This window comes from Myxocyprinus asiaticus, chromosome 7, assembly GCF_019703515.2.
Source record: "Myxocyprinus asiaticus isolate MX2 ecotype Aquarium Trade chromosome 7, UBuf_Myxa_2, whole genome shotgun sequence".
NCBI classification, from domain to species: domain Eukaryota; kingdom Metazoa; phylum Chordata; class Actinopteri; order Cypriniformes; family Catostomidae; genus Myxocyprinus; species Myxocyprinus asiaticus.
This window is the reverse complement of record NC_059350.1, coordinates 40735174-40747545: the sequence shown is the minus strand read 5'-3', so window position 1 is coordinate 40747545 and position 12372 is coordinate 40735174. Positions and strand designations below refer to the sequence as shown.

General features: G+C 37.4%; 1 protein-coding gene across 2 annotated transcripts in view; it reads right to left on the bottom strand.

The window, feature by feature from the left end:
* Positions 1–574: 574 nt before the first annotated feature.
* The window catches only part of LOC127444116 (rho GTPase-activating protein 7-like), a 165493-nt gene continuing 153695 nt past the window's right edge, over positions 575–12372 (bottom strand). For both annotated transcript variants that reach the window (XM_051703316.1, XM_051703318.1), the window contains 7 exons: positions 11751–11958; positions 8663–8876; positions 6861–6975; positions 4613–4825; positions 3959–4176; positions 3641–3814; positions 575–2419 (listed from right to left, as the gene is read on the bottom strand). In XM_051703316.1, the coding sequence (XP_051559276.1) occupies positions 2323–2419; positions 3641–3814; positions 3959–4176; positions 4613–4825; positions 6861–6975; positions 8663–8876; positions 11751–11958 (1239 nt within the window). In that variant the 3' untranslated portion in view covers positions 575–2322. The remainder of the gene's footprint in view (positions 2420–3640; positions 3815–3958; positions 4177–4612; positions 4826–6860; positions 6976–8662; positions 8877–11750; positions 11959–12372) is intronic.

Here is a 12372-nt window from a genome sequence, read left to right as displayed (position 1 = left end):
CTTTTGGAGTGGCCCAGTCAGAGCCCAGTCCTTAACCCAAAAGAGATGCTGTGGAATGACCAAGAGAGCCGTACACACCAGACATCCTAAAATATGGCTGAGCTGAAGCAGTTCTGTAAGGAAGAATGGTCAAAAATTCCTTCTGAAGATTGAGCAGGTCTAATCCGCAGCTACCGGAAGTGCTTGGTTGAAGAGGATTGACCAGTTATTAAATCCAAGGGTTCAGTTACTTTTTCCACAACACTGTGAATGTTTAATGGCATGTGTTCAATAATTACATTAAAGATTATAATTGTTTGTGTTGTTAGCTTACGCACATTGTGTTTGTCTATACTTGTGATGTTGATAAAGATGAGATCACATTTTATGACCAATTAATGCAGAAAACCAACTAACTCTAAAGTGTTCACCTACTTTTTCTTGCCACTGTAATACTAAACACATTTGTGCAGAAATTAACCAACAGTTGATAGTTTAATTAATAAAATTATTTATGACAAAGAATCAACTGTCGATTAATCAATAACACCCCTAGTTGTAAAGCTCAAAGAAACTATAAACAAAAAGCCATTCATATTTTTTAATACATTTAATAGTGCATTTTGACCATGATTAATCTGTACAGATATAGCATTAATAAAAAAGATAAACAGCTTTCTCAGTTCTGTAACTTAGAGTGTAACATTTACAATAAAATAAGATACATACAAAACACGATATGAGTGATATAAATACAGGGAATTTTAAATTAACTGTCATTGTCATGCGTTATTCTCCATTTGGCAGCATACACTTAACTTACACACGTTTATGATACACCGCTGTGTACAGGCACGGTAAGTAGTAGTAAATCTAGTATGGACATCAAACCCAGGGCCCAGTCAAACAGCATGTCATAATAGGAGTGCTGGGCTCAAATAAAACATGTCTATCTCTTTCTTCTACGCTAGCTTCTATCCAGCCACTTTGAGAACTTGGCAGTGTGATACTGCAGATATTGCTGACTTTTATTTGACAAATTGTTCCTCATTTGTAAGTCAAGGAAATCTGTTTGATGATCACAGCATTCCTACTCTGTTCTGCTGTGTGGCTATAACCCTGTGTGTAGTTATGAGTGTATATGCAAACTTTGTTATTATTTTAGACTTTTACTTCATTTCTGGTTAACACTGACATACAAACACAAACTCATTACTCATACATTCTCAACCATCTTCTGATCAGACAAAATTGCTGCCCCTGGTAGCCTTTTTTCACTTCTATTTCTTAAAGTCAAACATGTTATATCCAACCTAAACAAAACGCTCCTGAATTCTTTTCCTGTCCTTTGAGTTTTTCATAACTCACACCTTTCACAGATTGATATATAAAAATGGTTGAGCTCCTTGACTAGTCCTTAAGTTCTAAATACTTTGATTAGTCGACATTTCATCCAATCACAGGCCTCTGTGAGTAAATCATATTTACATAATGTTTTGGAGTCTTGGAGCTGACTCCTCTATTTTACTCTAAATATTGAAGAATTGGTCCATCGTTGTATTGGTCTCTGCTTTGGTTTAGGTGCTGTTGTCTACATGCACTAGTCTTTTCCTCTATCAAACACTTCCTGTCCTTCTTTTCATAGGTGATCCAGCCACCACCATCTGTTCTCAGTGTAGACAAACATCTGTTTGTCCATCCATCCATCTGCCCATTCACTCAGACATAACAAACATAACAAAAGCACTGTACACAGCTTTGCAGACACTTATATAACTGTGTAACAGTGACACACACACACATACACACACAAACAGAATAGTTAACACTATATTGCAGCAGGTTGCCAGTGCATGGAATATGTCTCATTTGTCAATAATTCATGCATACGTCACAAATCATACATACTGTGCGCACAAAACGTGTCATACCTACTACATGTAACTTATAATATCAAACACATGCTCACTTTCACATAGTCATTCACAAATACACATATATATAAGCTTCTCAGAAGCAATAGCACCTCTGGTGTCATGTTGTCACACTACGACATAATCAGTAACAAGGTCAAACATTGCAATGTCAATGATGATGTCATAGCAGCAGGCACGCCATTTCTAGTCTTTCAGGCTTGTCATTTGATGTATTGCCATGACAATCAAAATGGCAAGACCTTTGACTTTTGTAGCTTGTAGGTTTAGGTACAGTCACTTTCTGTCCATATCATTTAAAGGGCTCAGACCGTATGTTGTTGAGGGAGTTTAAAATCTTCCTCTTAAGCATAAAAGTTTGTTGTGAGGAAAAATTAACGGTCAAAGCACACTCTAGGTATGTGCATGTTTATTTGTCCAGGCAGGTAAAGGAGTCTCGTATCCGCACCACCTCAGAAGCACACAAGTGTCCATACAGCTTATTGTACCATTCAGGGCAACGACCCCTAAAACAAAACAAAAAATTGTGAGTTATATCATTTATATTTAAATGTACTTTATGTAAATAAAAACAATGACATTTAAATAAATAAATAAAATAAATTAAATTGAATTAAAAATATATTTATTTAATGATAATTATTATTTAAAGATATACTATTGTTTTGTTAAATACAAATATTACATTTAATTACAAATAAAAAATAAACATTTACACATATATTCAAATGTAAATATACATATATATTTAAAATTCAGTACATAAATGTTATTTATAGTGCTGTTAATCGATTACAATTTTGAATCACAATTAATCGCATAATTTTTTGTAGATAATCGTGATATCTCGCAGATTTTGAAAATGCTGAAATTTGACACCATTTATACTTCTTTTCCTGTCAAAATGCATTTATTTGCATCTTAAGAAAGAAAACAAAACAATATGTAACAATATAATGCTCTATTAACATTTTCCAAACAAAGCCTTCCACAGTATAAAGATAGAAATGCACTAAAACAGCACCAATTCAAGTAACATTAAACGTTTCCTAAAGTCTAAGTGGGAGTTTGACTGACTGAAAGAACAAGTCTCCCCATAGGTTGCATATTCATTGCAATGGGAATTAAATCTCGTAAACTTTCATCCTCCACAATATTAATCTGCCAGTAGACTGTGGCTATGCACTTTTCTACAACAATTATGAAGCTGCATTAATGACTCACGTCAGAGCGTCAGCGCCAGCGTAAAACTCCGCTTTGAACTCAACGCTTGCAGACAAAAACATCTTATTATGCATTTCAGTGGTTGTTAAGACTTGGCATGCTTCTGTGGTAGTTAAAATGTGCCTTACATAGGTCCCATCTTGGTTTGTTTTGTACATCAAATAGAGCTTAGAGGTCATCTCTCCATCTTATCACTGACAGTGAAGCGCTCATGTGTCACATTACAAAGATTCCGCCCTCACAACAAGTGTTAATACTGGTTTATGTTATATTAACGGTAATCACGATTAAGAAAAATGAACGTGTTAAACTTTTTAAATTAATATCATGCATTAACGCAATAATTCTGACAGCTCTAGTTATTTATAATTAATTAAATAAAAAATAATTGCATTTATTTGTACATCAATATATTTGTCATCGAGTAATACATAAATTACATACAAAGTGCAATAAAACAAATACATCTGTGGCAGATCCTGAGATTAATGTGCAGCTCTTACCTGCAATCTATTCTTGAGCTGTGCGTGAGTCGACTCTTGTTAGGTCCACAAGGTTCAATGTAATAGCGAGAGGTCAGAACATTAGCACGAACGCCCAACACTGCTGCACTCTCATGATCCACCGACATGCACACCAAAGCACACACTCCTTTAGGCAAGTCCGTTACCCACGATCTAAAGCACAACACAAGAACACACTCTTAGGATTTTTACATTTATAGCCCATGAACACAAATGGAAGCTTCTGAAATTAAAGTTGTGGCCTAAGAACCTGCATAATTCGTCAGTAGGAAGACGTGCATGTGTGTTTGTATTCACCTGAGCACTACATGGTCTCTGGGTGGATGGGGCGCCATTGAGTTCCTGACGTACTGATAGACTTCCACATTATGATCCAGTGTCTCCACAACCCTGCAATCTATCAAGTCCTCATCCCAGCGTTCCTGCTCTCGAAGGATACGCTGCAAGACTTCCTCTGCCGACGCAGGCACCTCTACACACACTTTCCACTGCCGTAGAGATGATCCGTCCTGAACCTACCATGAGAGGAGTTGATGCTACAATCATTAACAGTTCTAGCACAATAATCTCAGTACTTATGTGCATGAGTGTCAACATGATACTACTGCGGTTGTAAACATGATTTCAAGTAAAGATCTGTGAAGTTCTCCACGGGTAGCTCAGAAGAATTTGTTGTGGGTGTGTAGTGCTAGAACAGGCGACAAATTGATGTCATGGTGGGCTGTAGGACAAAGCAGAGCTGGGAATGGCATGTAACTGGCCACTTTCGCACAAAACAACCCGAGAGAAAGAAAAAGTAATGTAGGGACAAAAAGACATGACTTTTCCATTACAAGTGAGAGAGAAAGAACAAATCATCAAAGGAAGGAAGAGAGAATGAACATGAAATGGACAAAATGGGAAGTGTCTGAGTTACTGGAGAAGAGTGGTGTACATGTACAAATCCCCCACCTTCTTATATGCAAGTTCAGCATTTTCAGGAGTTGAGCAGCTGTCGTAACCCTTGAACTTGTCCTTGGCTTCTTTCAGCAGGGCATCTAGACTGTCTTTGAGCAGATTCTGGTAGCTACGAGAACCACAGTCTTTCGTCAACCCTTCTATCCGCATTGGACTCAAGCCCTGCTCCATGTAAGAGTTTCTATAGCTTGACATCTCCTCCGGAATCTGAAAGAAAAAAGATAGCAATAAATAAAAACATAATCCCCCAAAAAATTACAGAACAATCTACAATGGCAGCTCAGCAGAAAAGGCAGCAGCTAGGCGCAGTATGAATTTCTAAGATTTTTTTGGCTGGCTCATGCTGGTTATTGCTGGGCAGGCTTGTAGACCAACAGAACTTGGATAGAGAGACCAGCACACAATGGTAGCCCCACTGAAAAAAACAGCTTAGACCAGTGTAAATTCCTTGTCTAGACTGGTTTATACTGGTTTGATGGTGGTCTGGCTGGTAGACCAGCATTCCACATTGGGAACTAGCATTGAAAACACAACATACGCTATTTCATCAGCAGGGAGCTATTACAAATTAATTAAGGGACAATCTGTTATTAAAGAGACTAGATAATAACATGTATATAAGCACATTAACATTAGCATAAATAAGCTCAACTCACCCTAAGGGAACAGCCAGCAATGAGTGCACATTATAGGAGCTCCACATTACATTACCCATGACAAATCATGGTAATTTGGTTCTGGTGCACTAGTTTTGTCAAGCTCTTACAATAAAAAAGACTGCAATAAATAGTAGATGATTTACACTAATTGTACTAAATCAGAACAAATGGTGAAACTGCTCTCGGCTTAAGTATAAGTGAAATTAATAGTAAGGGAAGAGAAGTGACAAGGGTGATTCATTCCCAACTGGAAGTGGCTCATCCTGTTTGTGTGTGTGTGTGTGTGTGTGTGTGTTTGCCTGTCCTTATCCACTGTTAGTGTTTTTGTCCGTGTCCTGTTCTGCTCTCTCTCCTTTTCCTGCCTGACTGACGATGTTTATCATGTCATGGTGCTTGTCTCTTTCCAGTGTTGGTCCAGATAAATGTGTTATTTGTGTTCGGCAAACAGCATTAGTCTGATGGATACAGTGGGACCAGACCTTCCTCATCAGATCTGGGATGGAAGACCTTTAAAAAAAAGATGCAATCTAGCCGATCCTCTTTGTGAATTATTAACTCTCTATAAATAGTCTACTAAGAAGAAATAATTGTTGCTAACAGCAAGAGGTTGAGTTCTTTTCTTAAGTAATGGCTCCACATAATTAGCTAAATCTAATAAAGGATCCGCTCAGGAAAAGCTGGGGCATATGATATAACACTAAGAGTGAGTTTGTGTGCATGTGTGTGTAGGTGAACATTTTTACAACACAATGCTGCTTTGTCAACCTTCCTTTAAGTAAGATGAATAATTGAATTTATGTTTTTTGGGGTTATGTAAGGGGTTTATGTTGACTTTCAATATTTTATTCTTATCCACTTAAGAATTTCCATTCATACCCCAGAAGAGGTACTAGAACACTAAGTGTTTTCCTATGTGTGTTTACACCCTAAAAAACGGTTTATTTATGGTAAACGTGCAGTTTGCGGCACACAATGGAATTAGAATGCAGTCCTGCTCACCAAAGCTTTATTACAAATGTGAATTTTCATGTGAAAATATGAGTTTGCAGTTCATTTATGCCAATATTTGCCAAATGTTTACCACAGGGGTTTGCTATAACATTCCTACCTAGCTCAAACATGTCTTTGCCACTCAAAAAGTTGTATAGAGCACATATAGTACCAAACTGCATGACAAGGCATCTGTAAAAACCATGAACTAATCCTGGTCCTGTGTATGCATGTTTATGTGTGTTTGCATGGGCAATTAGGATGGTGACAGTATGCATAATGTAACCTTTGTCCAGACACACTGATGTGTTGGAGTGAAAGTGTATGCACATGTGAAACCAACGTGCATTTGTCCCTGTACCTGAGCTGAGAGCCTATGCTCCTGTGCACATGATAGAGTTAGACATCTGGTGTGGAGTGATAAGACTGCAGCTTTAAACTCTTACTGTCACGGTTTTGATAATGTTGATGTGCGTGAGAGATTTAGGTATGGTCTGTTTTGTTAAACAGAAGTGAAATGTTTGTGTGTTTACACTGGGAGTTGTATAAATGCACAAACAGTGTCAAGTGAAGACATGCTGTGGTTTACTCACCAGGAAGAGTTTTCGGCACTCCTGTATCATGTGCGCCAAGCCATGTGTGGCCGCCAGGTTCTCGTTTAAGTCCCTTTGGTCTGGTTTCCCCAGGGTGTTCTTTCTATTCATAACCCTGCGATAAGGTAAAACACATGAAAGAAAGTTCATTAGTGAGAAATAAATGCTAACAAGTGTAAAAAATTATGTTTGATGCAAATACTACAGTACTGAGCACAAAGACTGTTTTCCATTTTTTTTAAATATCTAAACATCCTTAAAACACAATTGTAAAGAATTGCTTTTAGAAAATATATCTTGAATTAATCATATTTTTCTTACAATAAAGGCATTTTGGTATTATGATATTTTTTCTTCTTGTTGTTTTAAGCATAAACCTCATTAAATTGTGTGTATAGTTAAAACAAGAAAAAATATATAAGAATTTTTTCTTCCGTGGAACACACCAGGATATGTTATGCAGAATAAGAGCTACCATGAAGTGAGGATGTCAGTCACTAACATTTTGCCTAACACTTCCTTTTGTGTTCCATGGAGGAAAGAATGTCATACGGGTTTGAAACAACATGATGCTGAGTAAACGATGACAGAATTTTTATTTTTGGGTGAACTATCCCTTTATATAGTTTTGATTCTCATGTAAATGTATCTGATTTAAAGTGCACCTATTATGGTTTTTAAACATGCCTAATTTTGTTTTAAAGGTCTCATCCAATAGATTTACATGCATCCAAGGTCAAAAAACACTTTAATTTGCTCATAATTTAAATTGCAGCATTACCTTTTTTTCCCAGTGTCAAAAACGACTCCTTCAATGATCCGTTCTAAAGGATTCATTCTAAACTCCTCCTTTCAGACAGCCTACTCTGCTCTGATTGGTCAGATGTCCCAGTCTGTTGTGATTGGTCTACCGCTTACAGCGCTTGTTGGAAAGGAAACGCCCACTACCATATCCGAGTTTCAGCTCCGTCTGAAAAAATGTCTGTTTTACCTTACCAATTTGAGCCCGAGTCCGATAGTGATACATCGGAAGATAAACCCGAACCACCATCGCAAGCACGACGAGAACAGGACGTTTCTCAGTGGTAAGTTTATATGTAGTTTGACAATAACGTGAGTTAGCCGGTTAGCAGAGGCTAACAGCTAACAGGCTAACAGCGTGCACTGGCTGTACATGTAAACAGACCAGAGGTGGGTTTTTTGTTACCAAATTAATTAGGTTAGTACAGGAAGTATGTCTGGAATTACTAACGCTCGTTTCAGGTGTTCAGAATCGGTTCTTTCTTTTGTGTGTCAATAACTCCATATTCCATGCACTTTGATTATTGAAACTTTGCAGACTTTTTTACATTCACAAACAGCTATATAACATACTACATGAAAGGTAATATTTGAAAAACCATAATAAGTGCTCTTTAAAGGCTGTTTAGAACTTTTTTGGTAAAACAAGACAAAGAAACTGATTAAGAATTGTATTGTATTTTTGCAGTATAAACTAATCTTGATGTGACGATTTAAAATCTAAAGCGTTTTCAATTGCAGCTGGATTTCAAAGCCTTATGTAAGTCAGTCCTCTCCCCTCCCTTTCTCTATTCTTTCACCTACCCTTTCCTTTTGCCCTTATGCCTGCCAGCTTTCCTGTTTTGATAGGGTTGTTATTCAAGCGTGATAGAGTATAATTGCATGGTTTAAGGTTTTGAAGTAGTTGCATTCCAATTATGATAGCACCCCAAGCAGTTTGCAATTAAGTAGATGAGAGGGTGAAGTGTGTTAACAGATGATTCAATAGCGTGCACACACACCTGGGTGAGGAGCTCTCTCTCCGCACTGTGTTGAGGTGGAAGAGAGATGGAGCCAGACACACAGCCAGGTTGGTACAGGTCATCTGATTCTCATCCACGCTGGCCGTAACATCGCTCAGGAAGCACAGCAGAGTCTGCAGGGCCTCACGGTTCTCGTCGGGTAACAGCAAAATAGCAGCCCTCACCGCCTGCAGACGCTGCTCTTTGGGAACATCTGAGAAAGACAGCGATGTTTCAGTAGTTTGCTCCAAATAGTGTGTATGCAGAATGAGGATCCAAACAGAAACTGTGGTGGTACAGCGGCATTGATACATAGAGCAGTGATGGTATTAGATGGAAATACTATAGTACTTTGCAATATACCTGAATGGTAATCCAAGCTACTATAAACAATACCATGGTACATGTCCAAAAAGCCATTATATTACCTACAGTAATTTGTAAGTAACAAGGGGGTATTAAGTAATAATAATAATACTAATAACTTTATTTGTAAAGCATATTTAAGCAATTTAGCACAAAGTGCTTCACAAAACATAAAATCAAAACACACTCAGTAAAACACTAGGTAAAAATTAAAATTCACAAAGTAGTAAAAGCAAGTCTATTGAAATTTGTATTTAAACGGACACAGATTCAGCAGATCTAATATCCCAGGGCAGGCTGTTCCATAATTGTGGGGCCTTCACTACAAAATCTCTATCACCTTTAGTTTTGTATCTGGAACAGCCAACAGTTCACAACAAGAAGATCTAAGAGTTCTAACTGTTTCGTAAGGTCTTAAAAGTTCTGTTAAATGATCTGGCGCCAAACCATGTAATGCAATTAAAATCAACCCTAAAATGAATTGGTAACCAATGCAAAGAATCTAAAATGGGAGTAATATGATTAAAAGACCTCATTTGTGTCAAAAGTCTAGCTGCAACATTCTGCACTGACTGTATAGCCGTGCTGAATACACGATGAAATACAAGCATGTATAAGCTTCTCTGTATCCCTAAAACTCAAAACATATCTCACCTTGGAAATGTTCCTAAACTGATAAAAACAAGACTGAACTAATTTCCTAACATGATATTTAAAATAAAAATTTGTATCAGTATTTAACATTTACATTAACATTTAAATTAGTTAGATCTTTGTGATTCACTGACAAATATAACTGTAGGTCATCTGCATAGCAATGAAAATGTATGTTGTATTTTCGAATCACAAAACCAAGCGGCAACATACAGTATATACAGAAAACTAAATTGGGAACACCACAACTTATTGTTGAAGAGGAGGACATCTCATCTCCAACAGACACTTAAAATATCCAACTATTCGACAAATAGGAAACAAACCAGTCTAAAGCCACCCCAGATATTCCCACCATCTCTTCAATGAATCAATTAAAACTGGATGATCAGCTGTATCAAACGCTGCAGTTAAATCAAGCAACAATAAAATGGAGCACTTTTCAGCATCCTCCACTATCAATAAGCCATTTGTCACCCTAAGAAGGGCAGTTTCTGTACTGTTTTCTCTAAAACCTGACTGAAATTTCTCAAAAATATTGCTATCCTTCAATACTTCCAACAGTTGCTTAGCTACTGCTTTCTCTAATATTTATGAGATGAAAGGTAAGTACATTCACAACACTATTTTTTATTAAGCCATGTTTTCAGAGAAGAAAGGAAGGTAGTCTGCCCAGATCAGGGAGGGGCAAGCAAATGTAGGAATTAATCATATAAACCAACAAAAGTGATACAATGTTGTTTTGTTACATACGTTTTTGACACTAATTCACTTAAGGACTTTTTCTATGATCTCACCAAGCCTCTTTTAAACAGTAAAGAATGGATTGATTTGAATTGAAATGTCATGTATGCAAGTATGCGTGTATGGATGATATGATGAATATGAAGGACCCTGACTGAACACATATACACACACACCCTATTTGTCTGTGTGGAATGCCGGGACCTCCTATGCGGTTGAGGTCAGCTATAGTCCTTGGGAGAACATACTTGTTGTTTTCTTCATAATTTTGGTTGTGGTAACAGACTGTTTTAGTCAGGCAACATGTTCCTCAGAGACAGGAATTATAATTATGCTTGTGTTTTAGAGTCAATAAATTAATCTGCAGTACAAGAAATCTAATTTTTAGCTCTAAAATATATATTGGCATGTCCAAGTAATAACAATTTATTATAATGTTATAATATTAATATAACATCATGTTCTGTTGGAATAATGGAAGAATTACTGTGAACTTTCGTCACATGGCCAAAAGACCTCAGGAATCACATTACAGTGGTCTGTTAAATCATATTCTACTTAATTTCCTTTTCAAATCCAAATGACTGCATGGAACATTGATCAATTTAAAACAATTTCAAATTAAACAAATTAAATTCTTCCAAAACAGAAGAAATCTCATGAGCATAAATCTCATCTTTATACGGATTTCCGAGTTACTGATGATTTAGATTGAGGTGAGCAAACACACAGAGTATGTATGCACTATATGTTTGTGTGGTGTGAAATAGCTGTGGTACCTACACACAAGGCTGCTTTTGAGTTACAGCTTGGTGCTGGCTCTGATTCACATACTGACTTATTGATGCCAAAATGTCATTTGACAGCTATTTCTTGAATTTGTTTAGATTTCTTTGCCCTTTCAAAATGATTCATGCATCCAAGAACAAGCATTTACAGCTCATTTTTGAATTACTAACGGAGGCTTGGATGCATCATTTGGTTTGAACTAGCATCGGCAGATTCTGATCCGTCGCGTAAGAAAGTGGCTCTGATTCACATACTGATTCACATAGCTATTTCCTGAATTTGTTTAGATTTCTTTGCCCTTTCAAAATGATTCATGCATCCAAGAACAAGCATTTACAGCTCTTTGTGTAGTTGCCCTCTGGAAAAAGCCTTGTTCTTTTTAGATGTGAGCTGAATCTGTGTGTTCTTGTTTCAAAAGTCAAGATATCAGTGTTTGTGTGCACAGTTTGTGCTGGCATCTGTCAGTGCAAGTGTGTGGTCTTCAACAAAGCATATCAAAAGTGCATGCGTGTATAAATTGTATGCATGTTCTTACATTGATATATCTGCAGAAAGGTATCAGACAGCTTGCTGGTAAGCAGAGGCTCTGGAAGATCTCGGAAATACTGCTTTAGCATGTCAGCCACGTCATAAGCTGATTGGACCTCGTAGTTAACTCCGCCCCCACCAGCACCGCATGATTCATTCATTTGGCGAAGGGCTTGGATGCGTGATTTCACTCCAGATTTCCTGAAGAGCCCAACCTGTAAAGAAATGTGGTTAGACACTTTTGTATTTAAGCAATATCACACGAGCAAGAGTGCGATATGGCCCTACATCAGCACTGCAGTGATGCGGCCTTAGGTAATCACAGCAGTGCTGATTTAGGGCCATATAGCACGATTGCGAGTGTGATATTGCTTGTATAAAACAGTTCAATGAACAAGTACATTTAAAAAATTTGGAAAAACTGAGTACGGTCACAAAAAACGCATTTGTGCATGGAACTACTTTCTTACGCGACGGATCAGAATCTGCCGTTGCTAGTTCAAACCAAATGATGCGTCCAAGCCTCCGTTAGTAATTAAAAATGTCACTTTAGAACTAGTATCATGGCTTGAGCTGTTTCTAACAAGTTATTGGAGAAACAAGGATGTGTGTGTGTGAGAGAAGGAGGG